The sequence below is a fragment of the Paralichthys olivaceus genome, chromosome 16 (assembly GCF_024713975.1).
Source record: "Paralichthys olivaceus isolate ysfri-2021 chromosome 16, ASM2471397v2, whole genome shotgun sequence".
NCBI lineage: Eukaryota > Metazoa > Chordata > Actinopteri > Pleuronectiformes > Paralichthyidae > Paralichthys > Paralichthys olivaceus.
The window spans coordinates 4403425-4423343 of record NC_091108.1 but is presented as its reverse complement, the minus strand read 5'-3'; the positions used below and the strand labels follow the sequence as shown (position 1 = coordinate 4423343).

The 19919-nt window shown below is 44.4% G+C and overlaps 1 protein-coding gene across 5 annotated transcripts in view; it reads right to left on the bottom strand.

The window, feature by feature from the left end:
* Positions 1-201: 201 nt before the first annotated feature.
* Positions 202-19919, bottom strand: part of LOC109644374 (microtubule cross-linking factor 1) — a 48707-nt gene continuing 28989 nt past the window's right edge. For 2 of the 5 annotated variants that reach the window (XM_069510581.1, XM_069510582.1), the window contains 9 exons: positions 18173-18274; positions 17290-17511; positions 16709-16873; positions 14376-14543; positions 11668-11940; positions 10035-10370; positions 9827-9903; positions 7792-9373; positions 202-1498 (listed from right to left, as the gene is read on the bottom strand). In XM_069510581.1, coding sequence (XP_069366682.1) covers positions 1295-1498; positions 7792-9373; positions 9827-9903; positions 10035-10370; positions 11668-11940; positions 14376-14543; positions 16709-16873; positions 17290-17511; positions 18173-18274 — 3129 coding nt within the window. In that variant the 3' untranslated portion in view covers positions 202-1294. Of the gene's footprint in view, positions 1499-5457; positions 5516-7534; positions 7588-7791; positions 9374-9826; positions 9904-10034; positions 10371-11667; positions 11941-14375; positions 14544-16708; positions 16874-17289; positions 17512-18172; positions 18275-19919 lie in introns of all 5 variants that reach the window. The other 3 variants (XM_069510584.1, XM_069510585.1, XM_069510586.1) reach the window with 3 other exon arrangements.

The window sequence follows — 19919 nt, the reverse complement described above, 5'->3', positions numbered from 1 at the left end:
TAATCCACACACACACACACACACACACACACACACACACACACACAATCAGGTCTAATGAAAGAGCGTATAATCTATCATGAGCTGTATCTAACCTTTATCATACAGATATAAATATAAAACATGACCAGCAAATGAAACAAACACACACACACACACACACACACACACACACACACACACACACACAGGAGACAGCAGTCTTGTAAATACACATTCATGTTTATTACCATTTACTATTTACATATGACTATAGATCATTAGACTTTTTGACGTAGACTCTTCATTTAAAACATTCATATTTTTTTCCCCACAATCCCTTTTTCTTGTCAAAAGACAAAGTAATTCATATCCAATAGTAACAACTATACAAAGACAGTCTGGTTGATACAATAATTGACTTAAAAACTTGTTTTTGTTCTCGTCATTGCAAATCATGTGACAAACAAAAACTCCAGCACAACGTTGTTTTTTTATCTTCTTCCTCACGGCGGAGCTGAGTGATCACAAATGACAAGAGCTCGTATGTACATGCTAGTGTTGAAAAGGCATGCAAATATTTCACTGATATTTGTACAACTGCCTTCCGTTCAGAATATGCATAAGTTCACGGAGCCAAACATTCAACCCAGTGTAAAAAGAAATGAGGAGCATCAGAAATGACATCATGTGTCTCTGCTTCAGCCCCGATGAAGCAGGTGTTTTTTTTTCTTTGTTTGTTTATTTGTTTGTGTTGTTTTCTCTCTCTCACTGAAACTCAACAGAAAGTTCAAGCTTCAAACGCTGAAAACAAAATAAATGAAAGAATCTTTTTTATCAAAAAACAGTTTGAACATGAATCGATGTCGGACAACGTATAAGACGAAGAAGAAGAAGAAGAAGAAGAAGAAGAAGAAAAAGTGTAAACATGAGAAAAATAATGATGTAAACTTACAAATGCAACAGCTGACAGACAGTTACTAAAGTTTAATATATATATATATATATGTGTATCAGTTACATATATATATATATATACACACATGTGGGATGATGATTAACTTAAGTGTGTGCAGGCACCTCTTATGGAAATGTAGTTTTTGTGTCTTAACTGATGAGACTACAGTACATTCCAGGTTCTTCTACAAAGAAGTTCTGGTTCCTCGATGGTCGGCTGGTGCTACTGGGTGTATCCCACCCCCCCCGTCAGGCTCCATCTCTGAGGGAGTCTCTATATTTGGAGGGGAGGGGCTTCTGAGGTACTGGGTCTTTCTAGGCTGAGGTGGAGGAGGGCGAGAGGAGGTAGAGGACGGACTCACGCCAGCTCCTCGCCCTCCAGGATGGTCTTCCGTTGACCCGGCGGCGGGAAGTTGAACCTCCTCTTCGAGCCCTCGCACCCCTTGGGGGAGGAGGAGGGGGAGCGGGTGGCCCAGCGTGACGGGGGTCTGCGGTTGGCCGGGCGGGCCGGTCTGTGGAAGCAGGAGTCCAGGGGCGGAGCCACGGGAGAGCGGGGCAGGTCCTGCCAACGACAAGGAGGAGTCAGAGAGAGGGCGGGGGCAAACGAGGCGTCCACAGGAAAACAGATTCAAACTGAGGAACGTTAATGAAAGAGAGCGATGGAAGGTGAGGGGGGGGGGGTCAGATGTAGAAAACGATGAGCACAAACCAAAAGGAGGAATGTTTCACTTTCAACTTAGAAAAGAGAGGATGAAAGTTCAGGTGTAAGTGAAGGTGTACGCAGACCAGCGTGCAGTGAGGAACCACGTTGAAGAAGAGGATTATTCCAGAGTTAAATAATCATTTCAATGGTGTTGAAACAATCATTAGATGGAGCCTAAGACGTCTTCAGATGAGTTTTCTGGATATTTTGTTTTCCTTCAAATCCTCAAATAATTGCTTAGAAAGATTGATCAGATTTTTTCGGGCTGCATTTAGTGGTGCTGTCTCACCAGGAGTAGAAAGTGTCTCTAGTCTCTTCATATCAATTGGATAAACTAAGACAGATCCAATCATGATGTAGTTTGATTATTCTTGTTTAAACTTTAACATGTACGATGAGAGGACGGCGAGCGGTGAAACACGTCCCTGTGTCATTTTGTTCACATAAATGCAAATGAAAAGAAAAAGAACAGATAAATCCATTTAAAGCTGAAGGAAAAATAAACAAATAAAACCCACAGGATCACAGACAAACTGCTGCACACCGTCCTCATGCTTCTCGCCACGCCACCGACATTTTAACCTCTCAGGTAAACACGAGGTCATCTGAACAACACTGTCTGCAGTCGTGTACTGATTAAAAACTGTTCCAGGACCTGCTGGCTCACTGTCACAGCGTCTCACTTCGTCCCTCTACAACAACTCTGCGTTTAATCAAACTTAAGGAAACACAGACCAACTTGTAAAACGTCCATTCACAGAAGTCTTTTATTTTCTGAGAAATTAAGGAGAATGTTGAATAACACAGTAATCCTGGACCCACTCTGCATCCTTCCACCAAGCTTCACATTAATCAGTCCAGCAGTTTTTGCATAATCTTGCTAATACCAAACAAACGGACGGAACAGAACACAAGCTCCAGCAGAACTAATAACAACTCAAGTTAAAACTGACTTGAAAACCAAACATCTCCCTCTAAAGTCCATTGACCAAGACGATTCAAACCAAATCTAATGTACATAGTATTTAATGAATAGTCACAAGCATCAGCATCTTTTGACGCCACCATCTTTAGCTGTCTGATCACGTCACGCTCTCCCATCCATCACGCAGCATTAGTGAAATGAGAAGGAAGAAGCTCCGGTGGAGTGAAACCTTCCGATGCTTCTGTCTCGCAGCACATGCAGGTGTGTTCGAGGACAGAGCAGGTGTGAGGTGAAGGATGGAGCTGTTTTCTATCTGCACATGGGTGTGTCCTCGTGTATTTATTCATTATGCACATGGACTTTATGATGATGTAAAACACAGAACAATGCAAACGTAGCAGTTTACAAATCTGTTTCAACGCTGTGTGTGCACATTTATGGTGTGACACATACATATATTAATGGCGATGACACTACGAGGAGCGTTTCACATTTGTTCCCTGGATGAAAAAGAAAAAAAGATGACGATGAGAAGAGTTAAAAGTGTCCGAGAACTTTTTCTTTCTCTCTCAGATTGATGTCAGAGAGTCTCAATGATCACACCACTGGCCTGATGTATAAATAGTTCACCTCCAGGTGTTAGATTTCTAAAAGATGAAGGACATCGAGCGCACAGAGCAACAATCTAGTTCTGCTAAAAATACACGAGGCTTGTGGTGGCGTGAGAGGATGAAATGAAAATGTGTGGGATGGATCCACCAGTGGCCGATGCGTCAGACAACCTGCAGGAAGTCCGACGGGAAAACAAGTCAGAGGGATGGATGGGAGGCGTCTGCGTCAAATAAACGTCTCCATCAATAAATCATTTGTTCTTGAATGCAACCGATGGACAGCGAACACACCGGAAAAACAGACCAGTCGTGGTTTGATGGGCTTGTGGGTTAATACAAGGTTTCCTGTGTGATGCTGATACATCACAGCGCCACAGATCATGCAGCAGTAATGTGTACAGGAAGTCAGTGTGCAGCAGAGGCCACTGAAAACAGCAACGTGAAGAAAGTCACATTAACCCTGACTTCTCAGAAGATGCTTTGGCCTTAAAGGAAAAATCCACTTTCAAACAATTTTTTCTGCTGAGACTACTTTTCTAATCACCGTGAGAAAAAAAGGAAGAAGGTGTTTTTAACCTGAAGAATATCTCCTCAGGTCTCAGAAAACAAAGAGCTAACGGCTAACATTCGATACCAAAACAGCCCCTGGAATAGATTTCATAGACTGTAGCTGTGTCTCAGTTCAGGGGCTGGAGCTGTCAGAGGCTGCATTTGAAGACCGATTGCATCACAGCAGCAACTAGACTGGATCCTTCCCTGCCCCAAATGATCCCTGGATTCATTGTGCTTCGGTGATGAACCATTTCAATACAGGCGGGAAAGCTGGTGACGCCGATAACGCAAATCCTCTGTAGACCAAACCATCTCATTTCGGAAACGGCCTCTGAATTGAGACATAGCTTGTATATAAAGATGGCAGAACGACAGCTCCCCAAAAGAAAGCCAAAGTATCTGGAATGCCCCCCCCCCCCGCTGGCACATTTTGTATTCTCACTTATCTGTGATATCCAGCCTCAAACTCTCCTTTGCCTCTTTCTGAAGTGTTTGTAACCCTGTGCTCCTCGGGCGCGTCACACACTGAGGACATAACTGCATAAAAGTGGATTTTCCCTTTAAGCATGCAACATGTACCAGCATATTCAGTTAATCATCACCGGAAATCCCACATAACCACGTGAGGTGAGGGTGCACAGGAAGTGATGAGTGTTAGCGGCTGCCTCCATCAGTTTATATGCTAAAGGTCTGGTTAGTGTGAGAGGAAATGATGAGGGGAAACTGCAAGAGGAGAAAAGAATAAAGTAAAAGTAACAAGAGAACATCGAGGCCCATCCAGTCGCACACATGTCGACAGTAAGAGGAGAACCTGGTAAAAACACAGAGTTAGAATAATGCAGATCAGACGGCGTGCAGCCCAAAGAGACAACAATCGACCTGCGCTGAGGAACGAGTCCAAAAGAGTCGTCTTGTTTGTGTCGTGCTCACTGGTCCACACACTGGTAAATGTCAACATGTACTTCTGTCAGTAATCAGGACACAATCTGAAGACTCTTTGACTGTCAGTTTGTTTTAAAGGACCACACCAGCGGTTTTACAGGATCTGATCCATTCGTGACAAATCCTATTTTACTCAAATGCCAAACTGGTTTAATTCCTTTTCTGTAGGTTTGACAACCAACTTGACAAAATTTGAAGACTGCTTCATTAAGAAAACTCATTTGAGATTTTGAGAATAATGTTGTCATATTACAAGAATAAAGAGTTTAATTAGAAAAATGTCATCAGATCTGTGTTGTACATATTTCAGTTTTCGACATTGTGTTTTTTTAGGTTTGTCTGATGCTCTCTAACACTACGATATGTTTTTGTATGTATTAGATGGAACCTCACAGGAGACGTGCAAGGCTTTGGAAGTTGATTTTCCTCCTGAACTGGTGGAAATTTAATTTAACTTGACTCATGTAATAGAAATGTATGGTATGGTATGATATTAGAAAATGTGACTTATGGTTAATGGACTAAAACATGCAAAAACACCAGTATGGTCCTTCAAAAAACAGATGGTCTGTACCAAATAAACATGCACACATCAACACAAGAGAAACAGAGACATGACCATCGCACAACTTCTGACACCACTCCGATCACTGTCACTCTGCCTTCCTGTGAAGCATGCATTAATGAACAAGGTGAGGAGGGGGAGGGGTCTGCAGGGGGTGAGGTGAGAGGTCCATGTGGTCGGTGAACCCACCGCCAAAGGTCAGGGAGGAAGAGGAGGAACTTACATCACGGAGAAAGGCAGAGTTAGAGTCCCCAAGGAGTTGTTAGTATGACAGTGTGGTTCTGGATCAGAGCACAGCGGACAGGGAGGAGGAAGAGGAGGAGGAGGAGAAAGAGCCCAGAAGGGGAGAGAGGGGGGGGGGAGGAGGAGGGAAGATAGAGTGGGAAACGTTAATCGGTAAAATCGGGCACAGAGGAAGAGGAGATACACGATAAGTCTGGCATGTCAGAGGGCAGAGAGGTTGACCAGGAGAACTGAGGCGGCTGATTCCAGCCTGCAGATCACACAGATAACAGGAGACACACACTCATTCACTTTAGACCTGCAAAATCTGAAGATCTGAGGTTGACCTTTGGTGAAGATGCACGACGGTCAGACAGTATTCAGTATGAGACACACAACAAAGCAGGTTGGCCAATATGAAGAGATGCACTGTGAAAAAAGTCTACGGGTGGAGAATTTACTTTTGTATGAAGCTGTAATTCTGCCAGTCAGTGTCGGACTAACTTAGAGTAACCTTGGATATTAAATCAAGGTGCTTTATTATATTCAGAATTTATATAACAGGTATTTCAATTATCCTACGACTCAATTAATGAATCAAATTATCATCCTCAGTTAACGGCTGTCGTATCATATTATGGTTTTCAATTTGCATTAAATAAACAAGATATGACTTGTTAATCACTGAGCGGCAGGCAGATGGAGTTTGTCTCTTTCAGACACAGCCAGGCAATCCCGTCTTTATGCTAAGCTAAGCTAACTGTCCACTGGCTGTGTGTGACTACCTTTATTTAAAACTCTTAGCTTTAAACAGAGGTGACCACTTCCCTCAGAAGCATAGACTGAAAATAAACATGACGGCCAGCGTTGCCAGATGGGAAATGTTGAAGTATCATACACGACTGAGGATGGGATGCTCAATACCGATGTTTTAAAGCTGTGTTGAGATTCCCAAGCGATTTAGGGGCAAGGCTCAAGGCTCTTATTTTGAAACATAAGACGGGAAAGACTTCTGTTAAGCTTCTGAGATGCGAGTCACCGCGTAACGGTCACATTCATCATCACGAGCATCACTGGCTTAAAAGACGTCACGTGAGAAGAGATGCGTAAATACAGACGTGATCCTTATTTTGAGATCCAGATTACAATCATGTGTTATTGATCGTACGTCATACAGAGGGCAAAATGATCATACACATTAATTATCATACATGTGGCAACACTGACGACAGCTCCCCAAAAGTGAAGCCAAAGCGTATTGATCACCCCCTAGTGGCTGGCCACAGTACAGGTTACAGACTTGACTTCTTCTGCAAATACAGGAATGCAAGGTAGACCCTGATTTAAGGTTTAACTCATATTGAAACTTATTTATTTGTCTCATCGATTGTAAACATAAATGGTTTTGTTAAGAATCTTTTGTCTTTGTGTGTATCTACTCAGTATTGACATTCTGCGTGCTTAAGTACATCACAATCCATTATTTAGTTCTGCACAAGTCACAACATCGCTTAGTGAATGACAGTGAGACAGACCCACTCCCCCCAGAGTCTGTTCCTAGTGTCTGTTCTGCAGCTCAGTGAACAGCAGCTGGTCAAACCTTGATGTTAGTGGACATATTAATCAGCATATGTGGGATTAATGCTGCTCACTGCAACTGTAATGGTTTTAAATACACAGTTTGTCTGGGGTACATTGTTTTAATGTACAGCTTTAATACAGCGTGACCCAATTTGGAGTGAAGTTTTAATCTTTCCGTGGAGAGATTGAATGCTGAAAGCATTTTTCTTCCTGATTCATGATTTAAACGTGAACAGAAAGATGGATGGATGGATCTGTCATTTAAATTAGAACTTTTTATTGAATATATTGAATTACACAACTTTGTGTACAACTATGATTCCACTTGCAGTAATTAAATGTCTCGATTCGGTTTATTTAAGCACAGAAGTAAAAGCCAAACTATAAGGAGGTCACTACAGCAAAGAAGAAGACAAAGAAGAAGAAGATGAAGAGGAAGGGAAAGAAGAAGAAGAACTTTTAAGAACCCGAATATAGAGAAGAAAGTGGAGTCTTACTGATGAGGGTTAAATATTTGAACGTTACCGTTGCATCAGTCAGTGCTTTCCATCTGAGAAAGAAGCATCAACATTTTAGTGATGCTGCACAATATAACGTAGCTTGGCTTTTGGTGCGGATTCATGAAACCTTTAAAATTTGTCATGAACAATTTAAAAATCCCAGGACTGAGTCATGAACGTCCTTGTGTCATAAAACATGGCCCCCAGATTAAATGAATGAAGAAGCGCTGAATCCGGTGCATCTCTATATTTACCTCCATACACGCAGACTGTCCTCTGTCTGAGTCGGGCTGTCTGCTGCTGTCGTCTCTGCCGTGGCCGCTCTGTCCTCCGGCCTGCAGCCTCCGCTCCTCTCTGAGGTTCTGCTCCTGCAGCTTCTTATTGAGGATGCGTGCTGCATTCTCAGCCAGCGTGTAGCCCGGCGGGGCGGACAGGTCCTGACGTATGCTCACCACCTCTGAGTTTTTGTCCCCCTGCGTCTCTACTATCAGCTGCACAGGGCTGGGTGAACGCCCTCTGGCCATTCGCAAGCACTCCGGCACATTTCTGGGGTCTGTGGCGAGAGCCCCGTGAGCAGGGCTGGGCTCGGTGGTGGGGGGCGGTGTGGGGCGAGAGCGACTGGGGGACTTGTTGAACTTCTGCATGGACTCGTAGGCCACCGGGGTGTGGTCGATGATGTTGAAGAGGCTGGAGAGGCCGTCGTTGATGGTGGTGTGAACGGGGCTGTCACGAGTGGTGGTGGAGCGAGCCCATGCCGACTCGCTGTTGCCCTTCTGGGGTGTGGTGGGAGTGGGGGCGCGGCTGGTGTTGGGTAGCTCGGTTTTACTTGTTGCAGAGAGTTTGCGCTGAAGTTTGGGAGAGCCAAACTTTGGCGAGCAGCAAGGTCGTTCAAATTTGTTCTGGACCACTGGAGAGTACTGAATCTTCCTCAGGCTGCGTGATGGGGAGGAAATGGGCGTGCTGCCTCCTTTCGGGGTGAGGCAGCGGTGGGGGCTGCTGGTCAGGTTCCTCAGTAGGTCCGTCTGAAGACCCACACTGATGGTCTGGGTGGTCTGAGTGCCTCGTGTGGTGAATCCATTGGTCTGGCAGGCGGTGTCCCGGACGACAGGCCCTGGTGGAGAGCGGATGGCGTTTCTCACAGAGATGGCCACCTCCTTCATGTCGTCACTGAGGTTCCTGGAGAGCTGAAGCTCCAGAGACGAGGCGTAGCCGACTGTGGGGCAGATGGGAGATTGACTAGGTGAAGTCCTTAACCCCCCACTCTCCAGAAGCCCACATGCCCACCTCCCACTGCTAAACACCTCATCTTGCCCACTGGCTCCCACCCCAGCCTCTCCTCCGCCCCTGGCTTTGGTCCCCTTGTTGTACAGGAATTCTGGGTCTTGGGCAGTAGCTCGCTCAGCTCCTCCAAGTCTGGTGGGGCTGTGTAGGAGGTGCACCCCATAGTGCTCCACTCCCCCCCCTGCAGACCCTGCTCCGTTGCCCTTCAGCGGGGACTTGTGGCAGTGCTCAGGGCTGCTCAGGGTGCTGGTGGTCAAGGTGGCGCTGGTGGTGAGGAACCAGGAAGGTGGCTTGAAGGGATCGGGAACAGGTTCGACTCCACGGGTCTCTGAGATATTGTCTGTCCACACCTCCCGAGCAGGAACCGAGCCAGAGGGGGATGATGGGAAGTCCCAGCCCTTATTGTTGAACTCCTCGATGTATTTGAGGTCATCTGGAGACAGAGGAGGAGTGACGTCGTCTTGGCCCTGATCCCCGTGGCGAGTTTTGTCTGGGAGGAACGGCGAGCTGTCCATTAGCCTCTGGAAGTCGCTCATGGAGCAGACGGACTTGGCCCTGGAGAGAACACACACACACACAGACACACACACATGGAGATCATTAAAAAAGCAAAGACAACAACAAACATTTCATGATCTCATCTTTTTTATATTCCCACTGCAGAAAACATGTGCCTGTATATTTTCTTTGTGAAGCAGCTCTTTGCCTTTCAGTGTTTTAAAATTGTTTGAATAATTTAGCAGCATAATGAGCTGGATCACTTCCTCACCATATGAGAAACTGTCTCAGAGAAATCACCTGGGGAAACTCACTGTCACTTCAAGAAACAGTTAATAGAATCAACAGCCGATTGCCCAAAGGATCAATATTGAGTATTTATGAGATTCAGCAGCAGGAGGAGGAGGATGCTTCATAATCTGCAGCCAGTCACACCAGTTCACAGTGAAGATGATTTACTGTTGATATATTGAAAAAGTTTCTCCTTTTTTGGACTTGAAGCTTTTTTACCTGAGCAGACTCCCACCGCCCATCTCCTCCTCTGGATACCCAGGATCCCCTTCCCTCTCCGAAATCTCATTGAGGGCCTGGAACACAACAGATACAATAGTTCAGTCATGTGGAAAAGGTCTAAGTGAAATATAATTATAATGTGAAGCATCTTCTTGGTAAAACTTTGGCACAAACTTAAGGGTGATTTGTTTTGACTGTGTGTTACCTCCTCCATGCAGGGGAACCTCTTCTCACTCTCCAGTCTGGAGGGCGGAGGGACCTCCAGGCCGCTGAGGGGGTCCAGAGACAGCGCGTCCAGGAACAGGTTCTCCGTTGGACCTTTCAGCCTCATCGCCGCTCCCTGCTCCTCCAACATGGCCTCAGAGTCAGAGTGGGAGCGTGTGGGAAGGGCCAGGACAGGGGTGGACATACAGGGGGAGCGCGGGGAGCGAGGCGACCGGGGCGCTGGGCAGGGGCTGTCCTGAGGTGAGAGCATGGCTCTGTTGCCTGAGCTGCCGTCTTTGATATCCTCCCCTCGCCGGGTGTTCAGCTCCCTCTGCATCTGCACGGAGAATAAAAGAGAGAGATACCCATGAAGTGATCAGTCAGATAATCTGCTGTTGTCTACCAGTAGAGGAAATCAGTGGGGGTTTCTGTCAAATATGCAACACCCTGCTGTACCCAGTGTTTTCCTCGACACTCGGAAACCCACCTGCAACATCTGGTGTCAAGCACCTTGTTCCAGGTTGGAGGTTAAAGGAGGCAAGACACATTATTCTTTCATTTCCACCCTGCCAGTCGGAGCAGTTGAGTTCGTGACCTGTGGTTTATAGTTTGCTGCAACATCCCTGAATAATGCATGTCTGCTTCCTGCTCAGTGTCTCCATTCAGAGGTGCATCAGCAGATTCTGTCTCCGAGCTGGTAAACGTGAGCTGTATTCAGACAGAGTTCCTGTTGTCGTTATTCCCGCTTCCTGCATTATATGTTATTATTACTCTCATATCACATTAAAGATGTTCCCACATCCTGCCCTGAACATCAGACACAAAGGAGGTGAGATGCTTCTGCAGTTCGTCTAATTACACCTCACAAAGGGAATCAATTATTCAGTAATCCTCGGTATTTATTGTGTCTTGCCTTGACAATTCTAAAGTTCCACACAACAGAGAAGATAATCGCCTCAGGTGTTTTGTCACAGTTTCTCTTCCACATCTATTTGAAAACACACACACACACACACACACACACACACACACACACACACACACACACACACACACACACACATTTTAATAAGCAAAGGCTTTTGATCTCTAAGTTGTGATACGTTTTTGTAGTTTGATCTGTAAAATAGCTTCAAGGGCTACAACTGAAGAGAACTTTTCTCATGTATTATTTTGTTACATTACTCCAAGGAGGTCATGTTTTTATCTGCGATTGTTTGTTTGTTATCAAGATTATGCAAAAACTACAGAACCAGTTTTCATTAAATTTTGTGGAGGGCATGACGCCATTTTGTATTGGATCAGGATTAACAGGAATGTATTTTCACTTTCTTTAAAAAATACATTAAAATCACAATAAGATCTAATGAAATAAATGGGGAAAAACAGCAAACAGGAGAAAGCTCTTGGAAACAGATGTGTGATATTGTCCATGTGTTGAGATTTGTTTTGTCAGTTTGTGTTTCCAAGTACAGTATGAAATTTGAAGCTCTTACACCAGCATGAATGAGAAGAACTTCAAGTGCTGATAGAAATAGAAATTTTAACATCTCCATGACAACTGGGACGTCTGTGTTCTTCTGAATCAACACCTTTTCCCTCCATCTTTCTCTTCCTCATCCCCCCTTCCTCACCCTCTCCATCTTGCGGTGGAGCTCTCTCATGCTGCCGTTCCACTCCTGTCGCTCCCGGTCGAGGCGCTCCATAAGCTCGGCCCTCTCGCGGCTCCACCTCTTCTCCCCGTGCTGCAGCTTCCAGCGGAGATCCAGGGAGGTGCTGTGGCTGTCGGCCAGCAGACGCTGGTGTTCCTCACGCTCCTGCTTCAAGGCCCACTCTGGGTCTCCGGCCGGTTCCCCTTCACCTCCCTGGGCTTCGCCTCGCACTTGGCCTCCTGCCTCCTCATCAGACTGGTCACAGAGCAAAGACACAGACACGTTGAGCTGATTAGTGACTGTGAACGTGTACAGACTATTACAAAGAGATGATAAATGTGTAATAAATACAAAGCTCATGAAGAGGAAAAACTAAATGACAACATTTCAACTCAAGTTAAAAAGCACAAATAACTACACGTATAAAAAGAACAAACAGAAATGCTAATGAAACACTGTAAGATGACAGGAGGGTGTCACAAAGTGCCGCTAGTAGTTTGGCAGCCGACAGAGACGCAGTAATCAGGTGAGGGAGGGCTGCTCCTTCAGATTTATATTTCAAAATGAACGCCGTAGGTGGGGTGTGGTTTACGTGACCCGGGGATTGAGAAGAACTGCAAAAATCTTCAAACCTGAAGCGTGGAAAAAGACGGAAGCCACTCTGGTAGCTTCTCTTTTCCAGGCCGAACTGAAGCTTTGTAGACTTCAGAGGGGCTTTCATCCCACAACATAACCAGAGTCTGTGGCCTTCACACGTCGGCTTACATAACTCCCATTCACAAACGTTTGTCTAGTCTTGTTTCATGCTGGGGTTTTAAAACCGTCAGGAGCGGAGGACATGTGCTGCTGACTGGACGCTGGTGTAAGACATTATAAATATAGACAGTTATGTAGGAGCCGGAACCAGAGCATGAAACATGAAGCAGCCTTGGCAACGGTATTAATATCTGGTGCTAGTGATTAAAAGAATCATCACTTTTTATATCCAGGTATAAATACACAGGTGAGGGTATTTCCCAGTTCTGCTGTGCTCCACTCGGCCGCATACACAGCAGATGTGGGGCATGTTTCTGAAGAATTAATCAGAATCGGGCACAGTGGAGTTCGACACGCTGTTATCAGAAGGAACTAAGTAAATTAGTTTTCATTGAGGCCATGAGCGACCTCTGCTCTGTGGATGGATATGAACCATGTAAAAGCCCCGCAGATTAAAAAGCACGAGAGCTAAACGATAATCTTCCTCCTATAGCTCAGAGCTCTTAATTGGTTCCCGTAGCTGCGGTCTTCGTTTTATCAGATAAAGCCGAGAGGAGACGCTGAAGCTGACGATGTTCTTCAGATTTTACAACACAGGCAATATCCTCAAAGTGACACTGAGCATCAATGTCCACACTGTCTCACAATGGTGTCCACTTCTCAACATGATCTTCCTCTCAAAGCTTAGCACTGATTCCTTTGTCTGCTGTGAACTTCAAAAACAAACAAATTGCAAGTGCTGGGTGGAACTGGGGTTTTAACAGACGTCAATACCAACAAACATTTGGCTGCCAGTTATAATACACCTGTTTAAAACTAATTCAGCAAACAAATCATGAAGGAGGTGAAGCTAATCACAGCTGAAAAGGGACGAGAGGTGCATCCTGGACAGGTCGCTAGCATGTGGCAATTTAAAGTCTCCAACTAACCCCAGTCAGTCTTTGGACTGTGGGAGGAAAACTGGAACGCCCAGAGAAAACCCATGCACAGAGAGAGACCCTGGCTGAACTTTAGAAACACACTCATAACACCTGTGATACCCACCACCTTCACAAAACTAGAAACACTTCTCCACAGAACTGGATTTTACTGAGATTGTCTCATTTTTCTATGAAGTCAGCAGAAAGTCTGCAGAATGTGATGAGAGTGCACTGCAGGGGATCCCCGCAGGATTCACAGCGAGTGAATGGGGGGGGGGGGATAGAAATAGAAAACAAACATCTCTCGGTGAAAAAGTGGAGCCTGCCGTGTTTTTAAGATGGTTTGTTGTGACAAGAGCCAATGACGATGTTGATGTATTGTAAACAAAGTCATGTGATCTCTGCAGCACAGGAGTTAATACGTCACTTCCTGCCTCCGCCTGCTGCACCAGGCTGCATCACCTCTCGCCTGGATAAGGTGCAGGATTTGTTGCTGTTGTGAACGTGTCTGAGCAGAGAACCTCCCGCTGCGATGTGCATGTGTGACAGACAAACTGCAGGTGAAGTCCAGACCCAATTCTCCGGACTTCATCAGCAGGTCACGTCTGAAAACGGCTTAAGAAAGAATAAGAAAAGCTTCGATGGACAATCAGACACTTTGCAGAAGTAATTAGTTTTGACACTGACAGAATAATGTTCACCTACAACATTGTGCCAGGGAAGTGATTCATCATTATTTCCATTATGAATTGGATTCTGTAAAAGTGTTTGACCCAGGAGACACAACCTGGAGCTCTTATTAACGTCATAACCATGTTTTCAAAATGACACTGATTGGCCCAAGGTTGGAGCTAAAATGACTCGGATCTGACTTGTGTGCCCTGAGTGGGATTTCACCCGTGGAAGAGGCAATGTGTTTACTGTCGACATGCTGCTTATCGAATGCGCCGCCGGATTCCGACGCCAGATTGTGTTCTGTCCCTTTAAAGGTGGGCGCTGAGACGCCATCTGTACCTGGGCCACCTGGCACTTCATCTCTGCCCACTTGACCTCCCAGGCGGCTTTGTCATTGGCGTAGGATTGCTGCAGTTGCCATCGTCGCGTCTCCTCCTCCCGCAGTTCCTCCCGAAACTCCTCCAGGAGCGTCCGCAGGGCCTGCAGCATCCGACGGTTCTCCCCACACTGCACACACAGGACAACACATCAGCAAAAACACACAGGAAGTTCTTTCCTTATCTTGAAATCTTTTTATCTGTATGTGTCCTTTGGGGGTGAACCTGCTTTGTAAGTGCTTTATAAACCAATTTGACCTGAACCTCCCATCTGTCTCCTGCTCTGCTTGACCTTTCCCATCCTCAATTCCTGGCACAGAAGAAGATGCACACAAGCTCATAAATCCTAATAGTTGATATGAACTGAAATTCCTCAGGAACAAGCTACTAGACGACAACAATTCTGATTTATTTTGGTCCAACAAGCTGGATTTGGGTTCCCGAGGCTGGAGGCAACATGAGCAGTGACATCCAGCGGGTGAGAGAGAAATCAAACCGCATGTGTGTCTGCTCAGAGAGGTGTGTGGAGGGTTGTTCGCCTCTAAGGTTTTGCTGTTGAGAGTCTTCAGGTCTTGGCAGGAGGCAGTGAAGCTCAAAGGTGTCTGTGAGAAAAACATCATCTCCAGGCACCACCGCTACACCGCTACAGCGCCGGCCGCTCCGCCTGCCTCAGCTCAGAAGCTGCTAAAATCACAGTCCAGTGTTTACAGGACAGAAGGAGTGTTTTTTTCTCATACAAGGCAGAAGTGACTACAAGAACTCTGCTGGTGTATTTCTGAATAAACACAATATGGCCATCAAGACAAGTCTGGCATTATTTCTTTTTACAGATTCCCTCAGAGCTGGCAGAGAGGAAACAGTAACTCAGATAAAGTCTTTAGAACTGCAGTGAGCAGAAGAGCATCTCAGAATAAACTAGAATACAGTCCAAATAAATTCTATCAAGCTGCACCAAACTCATACATGCAGCTTGATTGGTGCCGAACGAAGCTGTGTTTAGAAAGACAACGAGATTCCAGAGGTTTTAGTGATTATGGCAAATGTCCAAATTCTCCAAAAAGGCGCCACCCCTCGCCTGAATGTTTCAGAAGGTTTGTTGTTGTTGTGAACACGTCTAATCTCCTGCTGCGTTCTTCATGTGAAAGGAAAACTCCAGGAAAATGTCTGAAAACATAAAACTGTCCAATCCTCATTAAACCATTGGAATAAAAATATTATAAAAGTTGAAACAACTGACATCTCATCTTCTGTTTATTGTATTTATATGGTTCAACTCTTCAGCAGCATCAGGGGTGAATGAATCAGGATTTTCTCTCCCCAAGTCTTCACTGAAAACTTTCAACGACCTCTTCACGACTTAACATACTATCTTCTCAGTTTGGCTGCAGGACTTATTATCTTATTATCCGTGCTCGCTCTGCTTCGCTGTAGTAACCATGTGTGTAAATGCTGCATTTCTACTCTCCCACGCATCAAGCTTATTATAGTCTGCTGGGCGAGCTTGTTAAAACAGGAAAGACTATGGCAACAATGTCAGATCACGGTACAAACCATTTTTATAACCTTGTTGAAAAATCAAAACACAAGACAAAGTGAAGCACTTAGAGCTGCTTAATAATGCAAACCCACCCAAAAATGCTTACATACTTTCTTTACTTTAGCAGAAAGCAAAGTGGTGGACGGAGGTAGAGAGAGCAGATCTGCACACACGCTACGTTTGGCCTCAAAAGACACAGCTCCTTTTGTCTCTTTCCAGTGCAACCGAGAGTCCGTGCCTTTGCTTGAACAATAAGTGCGAAACTGGGTGTACTCAAAAATAATTACTGCCTCTAGTTGAAAAAAAAAGAAGTTATCTGGGTCAAAATTCTCATCTGCATACGATGCCAAACAGCTCAGATGAGCGGCTGCCAAACACTCATTTGTGCACAATGAAAATGAATGAGAGGAATAATTGAAGACGAGGTTACAGTCGATGTCCAAACCCGGACAGTACATCAATTTACTGCAGAAGATAGAAAGTACAACCAATATAATATCTCTGTGGTACTTAACTCATTAATTCATTATACATGAATACTGTATCACATGTACTGTATATATGTGACTGTTTAACATTTTCTTTTGTAAAAACAATCTAATGCTACTGTCACTGCTTTTATTGTGTTTTACTAAATCTATAAAATCTATTTAAGCGTAAATTTGCCTGAAAGGCTGATGAATGAAAAACATAACTGGGCTCAGTTTATGGTCGGTGAAATGTTCTCTCCGGTGTGGATGATGGAAGTAACTGGGCACCTGTCTCTGATGCTGCAGGTGTTGGTCAGGTGAAGGCAGAGGGACGACGGGGTCCGGGACGTCCCCTGGAGTTTGTGGTAAACACAGTCTGTCATCTCGATCCGACTCCCCCTCGGCCTGCTCCATTATCACTCCCAACTCCGGGATGCCCTCCAACTTCTCAAACTGGAACAGATGAGCCACGAAAAAGCTGTGTCTCTAATCATGCACTCATTTTCAGTCACTGTCACTGAGTCACTGTGTGTTGCAAGCATGCAAACAATAGTAAACAGCACAGAGATGCATCTGAGACAAAGAATACTACAAACTACAAATTCTGCTCATTTTCAAACGATGATTCATCAAAATAAATATCTCTGAATCTTGTGCTTTCTCCGTTACTTCAGTTTTCCCTCACTTCAACGTTCACAAGATCTTCTGGAGGGCGACGACTTTAGAGAGACTGTTTGAGCTCAATGAAATAACCAGCTGCTGGATGCTGCTCACCCTTCTCTTACTCAACAGATTACTCGCAGCGTGTTAAAGTGAGTGGGAAGATGCAGGGAATTAGGACACATCTTAATGTACGCCCTGTGACTCACCTCTGGGTGAGCCGTCTCCTCTGCCGAGTCGTCCTTGCGGCTCAGCCTCCAGTGCGTGAGGATCCACCGGAGCTTCATGTAGAAGATGATGGTGTTGCGTCTGAACAGGCGGACCTCTTGCTGCAGCAGGGCCCTCTCCTGAGCCCAGGGCACCTCATGACTCTGAAGTCCGAGCAGCTCCAGGCCGCCACGCTGCGCCTCCAGACACAAAAGCTCATCTTCCTGTTGGGACACGGATTTGGGGAAGAAACTGAAAAACATACTGGACAAGAGTTTCTATTAAAAATATTCTAATACTTTTTAATGGTGCAGGATTATCAGTTTTAAAGTAGCAGTTACTTATTCATTATTATTAGTGTCAACTGATGTCAATAATTTCCCGATCAATGAATCGTGAATTGCCCATCGGAACTTCCTAGAGCCTTCGGTGAAAACATTTAATGACTTGATTTAATAAGTTTAATATCCAAAGGCTAAAAAAATAGGAAAATATTCCATTTGAGAAGCAGGAATCACAGACTTTTTTTTTTTCATTTTTGCTTAAACGTCGAAAATATTTGATATTCTGCTAATTATTTCAGTCTTAAATGATACTTACGGGTATTTTAATGTGCAAAACATTTTGGTATCACATTTTGAATGTCAGGTTTTGGGGTTTTATAGAATTTACAAGACAGATTGTGATTTCAATTTCTGTCTAAGAATAAATTAATAAAATAATACAGCTATGGGTGTAATAAACTTTTTTCCCCTCCTTGGATTTAATTAAATTATGCTGAAACTTAAGTAAAGTTAGCTGAGTCAGTGAAGTGTGATGGTTCTAGGGTTAATGTTAATGATCTCAGGAAATTAAAACCAGGCGTGACAGTCGGCGTCGTTGTACCTGCGGCAGAGAAACGACGGCCTCGTGTTCCTCCGTCGTCGCTCTCAACCTTCGTTCGTGATCGAGGCGAAACTGGATGTCAGCAGCAGGCGTGTCCCGGAGCTGAACCCACAACAGCACAACACACAGTCACTCTACCGACACTCTGGAGAAGTTGCATCACATGAAAATACCACACTAAAACACAAACAGGGATTTTGCTGAAAGATAATTATGTTTGTTCGCTGGACTGAAAAGAAATGAGATCTGACTTTCACTCAAGTTGAAATCCATTACACCTTCTTCTGCTGCGTCTCAGGATGTGATTATAATTTAAAGCTGCACATTTCAGAATGGACTAAGACTCAAAAAGCAAAAGGAACATTCTGACATTTTGAGGATTATGTTTAACTGTCTCGCTGAGGGTTGAGCTCTCGTGTCTGTATAGTAAATATGTGATGTAGCAGTTTGTTAGATCAGCTGAGCACAAACACTAGAAACATATTTGGCAAACTCAGCATGGATTTTTTTTTCTTGCTCTCAACTAGGTTTTGGTTTATTATAGAGGTGACTTGGGAAGTGTGAAGAGTGAACTAATACTCTCGTCTTACAAACACTAATCAGACGAGGAGTATATTTTACTAGAACTGCATTATTCTGATAAGAAATATGACGCATTTACTGCAGCTTAAAAACTAAATATGTAGAAAATGTATATAACGTGAAAATAAGGTTTATAAATTTAAAAGATACTATTATTTATTGCAGATCATGTGTTGCATATTTAAAATAGATTTCAAATGTCAGATTCAATAATTAAAATAGGAAAGTTAATGCAAATCAGGTTTGTTTTTTTACAGCAGGTGAAGAAATGCTCAAAGGGAAATGAGATGCTCATGTTCATGGTTTTGAATGTAATGACTCTTTTTTCAGCTGTAAACTCTCCTATTGAACATTTTCCTCTTTAAAGTTCAGACTCTCTTGATTTGGAAACTGCAGCAGTTTGTAAAGCGATTTGATTTTCTCTATGTGCTGGGCCTTCACCGGATCCTCCAGCAGTGAGTTGAGCTGTTCAGTGTGTTCTGACCCTGGATCACATCCCTGTCGGCCCAATGTCAAATGCAAATCACACCGACAGCGCAGCGCTAATCCTTCCATATCCAGGCTGCTTTCCCATTCAATCATTTCACCGCACAGATTCCACTGCGGCAGGGAGCTCGGGGAGGAGGAGGAAATCTACACGAATGTGCCATAACTGTAACTGTAGTGGTTATGTGTCACATCAGCGCTGCCGGCAGTCTGCGTTACATAACGAGCAGCTTCCCCATGAAAACAAGCATGAGGCGGCGATTATGAATCAGTGTGATTACACAGCTGATTTATTAAACAGTCGAGTCACCGAAGAGTTGAACCGACCGGAGGTGGTGTGAGCTGCAGCAATGTGACCACTCACCTCTTTGATTTTCTGTGTGTGTGTGTGTGTTATTCTGCAACACTTGTGTGTAAGCAGCACTTTTACATATGCTTAATTTGCTGAGTCATGACAGCACAGCCGACAGTCGTGAACCGGTGCCAGAGGGCATCACTACAGGCTTTGTGCAGACGCAGCTCCGCTAAGTGCATTAGCGCTTTAATGGATTAGTGCAAATATTTTGCAATCAAATGATCATTATGGTAATCTTTGAAGCACTTCTGTCAAATATTTGCTGTTTCTTGCTTCTCTGAGAATTTGATTATTATTATTTATTATTATTATTTGGCACTTAAT